The sequence below is a fragment of the Micromesistius poutassou genome, assembly GCF_964030765.1.
Source record: "Micromesistius poutassou genome assembly, contig: SCAFFOLD_6827, whole genome shotgun sequence".
Classification (NCBI taxonomy): Eukaryota; Metazoa; Chordata; class Actinopteri; order Gadiformes; family Gadidae; genus Micromesistius; species Micromesistius poutassou.
Window position 1 is genome coordinate 1 of NW_028179523.1, and position 6,695 is coordinate 6,695.

A 6,695-nucleotide genomic window follows, 5' to 3' on the forward strand; every position below is an offset into this window, starting at 1 on the left:
GTGAGAGGCCACGACACTGAATACCATTGATTGATTGACTGGATACTTTTATTTGCGTCCAAAGTGCGAGAAGAGTACATGGACGTGACGTCACGTGATGTAGCGAATTAATATTTGCCATAAACGACCGACTTTTTTACGACAGTGTCGAAACGTGCGCGTCGCAAGTGTAGGAGGCTCAGCCCGTTTGCGTCCACAGCCATTGACCTCCGTTCTGCCAACATGGTATATAGTGATGGATTTGAACATGACAACGCACACTTTACATCGTATTTTTAACGCGCGGCGCTCGAGGATCAACGCTGCACGGCAGACTGATGTCAGAGAGAGTCGGGAGGAACAGTCGGGAGACTCGGGGACACTCGGGGGGCTTCGGGACGCTCGGTGCCTGATGTGATAATGCTCGAGATAGCCATCGAAACTGGAATAAATAAAGTTGCTTGCGTTTCGGACAGCGATCGGAAGGTAATCTCCCCCGTTTCCACTAATGACCGCCGGGACATCCGTGGCATCAAGCGAGCGCTGGGCAGGTCTCCACTGAGGATGAAGCGAGAGAGAGAGAGGGGTGTTTACGGCTCTTAAAAGCGAGGAAGTGGGATGTGGCTACCGTGTATTTATGCTGCGGTTCCAGATATGAGAATCATTGAATCAGCATTGCTCTGGACGTCCTCCCCGCTCGCCGCTCCGCCCGGTGTCGACTCGGCGCGCTGCCCGTCGCTCAGCACACGGACCCGGGGTGAACCCATGAAGGCTGCCCGACTGCTGGACGAAGACTTCCACAACCACCTTGTGGTTTATTCTCTTACCTAACAAGCAATATGTGAATCCACAAAAGTTCCACAGTTGCAATTATTTTTTATTGTTTTTTATTATTATTATTATTTTTTTTTTTGTTGATGTAGTGAGAAGACTATATATATTTTTTGCATGAACGCCATAAAGCCACCATTAGGCCAGCATGGAGTCGTCTTTATCCCTGGGCAGACTGGAACTAAACTCTAGTCCGACACTGGGGGTCAATCTCAGCCCGCGTCCCTCTTCGGGACCCCCTGTGGAGGAGACGGGCCCCCCCCAGGGCGAGTCGCACTTGAGCGGCTGTGTGCCGCTCTCCCATCAGGTGGCGGGTCACAAGTACGGCGTGGACAAAGTAGGTGAGTGAACACACACAGACCACCGGCTCGGATGATGTCTCCAAACCAGGACAGCATCCTCCATCATGGCACCTGTCCTGTCCCTACGCCCTCCTCCTCTTCCTCCTCGCCGCATGTCGTTTTCACATTGGACCCGGGGCATTCTAACTACATCGACATCGCCTGTGGTTATACGTGTTATTTCTTGTAATGCCTTCCATTGACTCCTACCGGAGCCACTGCCAGTGTGATGCTATCATGTGAGGTTGATTGGATGCCGGTACAAAGCTCACCGTGGTCGGTCAACACCTGGTCAATAAGTAACTTTTGCTGAGATACAGTAACGCTGCACCCCGCCACTGTCACACCAGAGTTGTCTCTCTGAACAACCGGTATCGCACGTTCATGTTCATGGTAACTATAATTCCAACACTCGGCCAGTTGGTAGGTTGGTTTAAATGATCCAGCCGTGATGTTGTAATAGTCTGTCAGGACCTGCCTGTTGCTTCCCGTTTCAATTAAATGTAAATACTGGAGAAAATCATCATCATTTTGAGGATTTACTACTCCCTGATGATGATGATGATTATCTTATCTCCTGACCAGTATACCCACCACTGGGAGAGTGCAGACACCAGTATGGTTGATCATATCAGATGTATAGTATACTTCCAGCCTAGTTGATCCAATAGTGTCCAGGTGCAGCAATAGACAAAGATACGCTGAAGAAGGACGTCCGTTGTTGGCGATTAAAAGTTTTGAATGGAGCTGAGAGTGCTGTCCTTGCTTTCATGAAATAATATTACGCCACGTGGGATTCAGCACCCAGTCAAGTTATATAGAGAAGTCTAGTTAGTGTGATCGTGTTGCTTCATATATGAGCAGCAATAGACGAGCCCAGAACAAGGGAATCCTTACAATGGGTTTATTGTCTCTGTACGTTATTTTCATAGCTCAAAATGCAGTCACGATGTCAGTTTGATTTGTTAAGGGGTAAGATTCAACATAACATTAGAAAAGGCAATGTTTAGGTATTGCGTACGAAATTGTGAAGCTTTAGAGATGAAAGTTAAGGTTAAAGTTAAGGTTTTGGGAGACACAATTATTCTCTGACAGATAAGCAAGCGAGCGGCCGAAGCGTCGGACGGATATGCCTCCTTATATGGTCATGGCCTCATGTCACCGCCCCGGACCTGATTTGACTTAAAGGTAGATTCAGTTGGAACTGGTTGGAATCAGATTTTTATACAGATTTGTCAACGTTTCACAGTCCAAAACTGTGATTTATTTAATTTCGAGGTCCCAAAATGAACACCTTCCACCAGCCAATAGCGGGTCGAATTTGATCATTTGTTGGGGGAACTCATTCAGGGTTACACATCAAACCCTCTGTCTCACACTGCTGTCAAAAGACTAACAGCATCACACATGCTTTGTGACTGCAGTAGTGTGGAAGGCGACCCAGTTGATTAACGTGAGCGACGTGTTTTAATACCAAAGTCCTCTGAAGGGTTGCCCTGGCGTGGAGAGCAGATAGGCTGCGTGGCGCGTTAGGGATCAGTGGAACCAGTGTGGTCAGTCTAACCAGTTGTGGCCAGATGGCTCTCTGCACACAAAGTACGGTCGAGATACGCATTCCCCGCCAGCTTGACCCGGGCCGGGGCTCGCCCCGCGTTAGCCCCCCCCCCCCCGACCGGTAATCAGGATTCACGCGGGCATCTGTAACTCTTATTACTCCTCAAAGTGAACGCACACACACACACACACACACACGCAGGCTGCCAAAGAATGCAAAGAAAGTGTTGAAAGTAGAATGACTCATTAGGGCTTGTATAGCAGCATTTCATCTCGCACGCACAGATCATAGAAATCCTTAGCATACACCTGGAACACACACACACACACACACACACACACACACACACACACACACACACACACACACACACACACACACACACACACACACACACACAGAAGACAGACATGTGGTTTCTCAGTGTGGTGAAAGGGTTGGTGGAGACACTTTGAGTCCCGTCTGCCGGCCCGTGGTCGCGGCAGGAGGGAGTTCTGTGTGATGATGTCGTGGACGTTATATAAGCGGCAGCACGGCGTGTACATTTGTAATCCCTCAGGGCCGTATCCGTCCTCCACCTCGGCTACTCTCGTCCCAACGGCGACGTCCCGAATATTAAGCAAAAAAAAGAGGAAAGAAGGAAAAGGTATTGAGAACGTTGAACGTCGCTATCCAGGAGTGCAGTCACAAACCCTGGACTGAATGCACACTCAAGGAGTCACCCGGTCAGACCGGGTGCACGCATCATTTCGAAGGACTGTAAGGAATTCAAACTTTGTTCTCAAGGTTTACGGATGTGTCACTGCCGACGTACCACACTACGACGTGCCGCTCTGGACGCTAGTTCCGCTCACGTCGACCTGTACGTGTGGGGAATGAAGTGGAAGTTTATCCACAGGTCCACCAAGGCGCACCAGTGTGGTGGAGTTGTATTTCGTTTTAAGCATAATGGGAACGGCTCAGCGACGGATTGATTAATGAGGTTAATGGCTGTGAGCGGCAGGCCATGGATTTAACACTGCATCGAGTCCTAGATGACACACACACGCACTATTTTTATTAATTGCCTGATGTTTTGGCGGCAGGTATTTTACAGCACCCAGACGGAACGGTCCTGAAACAGCTTCAGCCACCACCAAGGGGTCCACGAGAGATGCAGTTTTACACCAAGGTAATGGCAACCACGGCACACACGCACACACACACACACACACACACGCACACGCACACACACAGAGTAGTGGTGGTGTTGGGTTGACTGTGTCTACCAAGGTTATACAACTGTTAACCCAATGCATTACCACCCTACCACAGTTTGCACACTGTGCATTGCATTACACCTTCGGTATGTGTGTGACTGTGCATTCATGCATCACTAATCGCTTTATTTGCCTAGCAAACGTATTGTATGTATTAACACTCGTACAAACCACACAAAGAACCAACCTTATTGAACGTGTTTATGCATCACAAACACACTGTGTGCGAGTTCATGCGCACGGCTTATTAAAGGACCTGACGGCACATTGTTGCACTCACGGTTCCCCATAGGATGCACGTGCATGTGCATGTGGCGTGCACATTTGCGTTGTCGCATGACACGTCATAGACAATTGGCGGCGCGGCGCGTTGCTGCGTGTTGCTTCAGGGCTTAGCGGGTCGGTCTGCCTCAGCAGCGCCCCGGATCTACAGAACAACACACACTTCTCTCTGCTGGCAGCTGCTGTCCCATAGGCTGGGAGTGATTTCACCATGCCCCTTGTTGGACCAGAGGCACGACGGGATAGTGCAGTAATCCACCGGCTCGTTTAGCAGCTCCCACCAGATCATTTAGTAGGTCAATAATCCAAAAGGGAGTTTCATGAAATATCAGGTCAGCAAGGCCAAAAATGGAAAAAGGAATCTTTGAAATAAGGATTTATAGCTTTCATAAGTTATGGATTTATAACTTTGCAAAGCATGACTATACTAATAAATGTGGTTGCCAATGGAAGACAATCTATGGACATTGCATTATTGCAATGTCCATTCAACTATTTCAACTCCCCTGCTGTCAAACTTGTGCTGTGTCATGAATACTGAGTAAGACGAAGACTAGCAAACCTGCTCAAGGATACTTACCGTAGCTGTGTCACGGTCTAGTTCTTCCTCCTCCAGCTCCTAAACTCTAGGAACTTGCAAGGCGATCTGTACCCTTTATGGTAATTTTGACTTTGCGTGCCAACATGCAGGGGCGTCAAAGCGTGGCCCCAGCACAATGTAGAGAGAACCTGCTCCTCTAGTCTTCATTTCTGCTTCTTCTTTTAGCTTTATAGGTCGTCGCCGTCCAATCTCCAATTCTGTCTCTGGCGAGGCAAAGTCATCCTATGAAGGAGAAACAAAGAACTGACGTGTGTGTGTGTGTGTGTGTGTGTGTGTGTGTGTGTGTGTGTGTGTGTGTGTGTGTGTGTGTGTGTGTGTGTGTGTGTGTGTGTGTGTGTGTGTGTGTGTGTGTGTGTGTGTGTGTGTGTGTGTGTGTGTTCCAGGTGTATGCTAAGGATTGCTATGATCCGTGTATGCTGGAGCTCCAGAATCATCTGCCCAAATACTACGGCACCTGCTGCTCCCCGGACAGCCCTAACGGTAACGCTGTGTGTGTGTGTCGATGCGTGCGTCCCGTCTATACTGTACAATGTCCAAAAACAAACCAACTTTTAGTCAAGGTGATTTTCTTTGCTGATTGTTGCAATTGACTTATTCCCTACTTCTACAACTAGGTGCTACTCATCAATTCCTCTTTCATATGTGTACCACGAAAGAGCTGTGTAGTATTTCCCCTTATACCTAATAGTTAGTTCTTCAGTGTCGTTATTTAGAACGTTGAAAAGCCTAGAAGCTAGGCTAGACACCCTACGTTCAGGACATCTGTGTCATGTTTGTACGTCCTAATGTTCTCTGCATTGTCCCTGACTAATAAGGGACCAACACATACAATATGTATAACAGTCTCTCTCTCTCTCTCTCTCTCTCTCTCTCTCTCGCCCTCTCTCTCTCGCCCTCTCCCTCTCTCTCTCTCTCTCTCTCTCTCTCTCTCTCTCTCTCCCTCTCTCTCGCCCTCTCTCTCTCTCTCTCTCTCTCTCTCTCTCTCTCTCTCTCTCTCTCTCTCTCTCTCTCTCCTCTCTCTCTCTCTCTCTCTCTCGCCCTCCCTCTCGCCCTCCCTCTCTCTCTCTCTCTCTCGCCCTCCCTCTCTCTCTCTCTCCCCCTCTCTCTCTCTCTCTCTCTCTCTCTCTCTCGCCCTCTCTCTCCCTCCCTCCCTCCCTCTCTCTCTCTCTCTCGCCCAGACCTGTACCTGAAGCTGGAGGACGTGACTCGGCGCTTCACCAAGCCCTGCATCATGGACGTGAAGCTGGGCCAGCAGAGCTACGACCCGTTCGCCTCGCAGGAGAAGCGGGAGATGCAGATCTGGAAGTACCCCCTGATGGAGGACATCGGCTTCCTGCTGCTGGGCATGAGGGTGAGTGGGAGACGTGCCCCCCCCCCCCAGGCCCCCACATGGAGACATTTAAGCACCTTCCACGAGATGGCCTTCTTGAATGTCATTACTGGTACTCGTTCCTACGGCTGTGCTTCACGTACCGATGATGACCTTCAAGAACGCCATCGAGTGGAAGAACGATATTCAACAGCACAAACCGTCTTCATTATCAACAGTATTGTCAAATATGTTCATGTTGTGGGTTAATTTGGCCTCAAATTCAAGCTTTCTGCCCGAGTTCATCTCCATCAGAAAATAGTTCCTATGGTAACGATAGCCGACTCTTGGTCAGTTGAACGTTGTTATGGAAACTAGGCTCATGAAAGTAGTTTCGGCTAGTTTAGTTAGTTAGTTAGTTAGTTAGTTAGTTAGTTAGTTACTGTCTGTAATTAGGCCTTTTTGTCCGTTCTTTCACCATTTAAACACGCTCGAGAATGGGAATTGACCAATCGGAGTGCTTGCTTAAACTTGCATG

General features: G+C 48.8%; 1 protein-coding gene across 1 annotated transcript; it reads left to right on the forward strand.

Annotated features, from left to right (window-relative positions):
- Positions 1–40: 40 nt before the first annotated feature.
- Positions 41–6,199, forward strand: LOC311372761 (inositol polyphosphate multikinase-like; the record flags this gene model as incomplete). The annotated part of the gene is made up of 4 exons (XM_084489708.1): positions 41–1,151; positions 3,792–3,877; positions 5,232–5,328; positions 6,027–6,199. Coding segments are annotated over exons 1-4 (549 nt in total), but the record flags the coding sequence as incomplete, so codon positions are not given.
- Between the last annotated feature and the right edge of the window lie 496 nt (positions 6,200–6,695).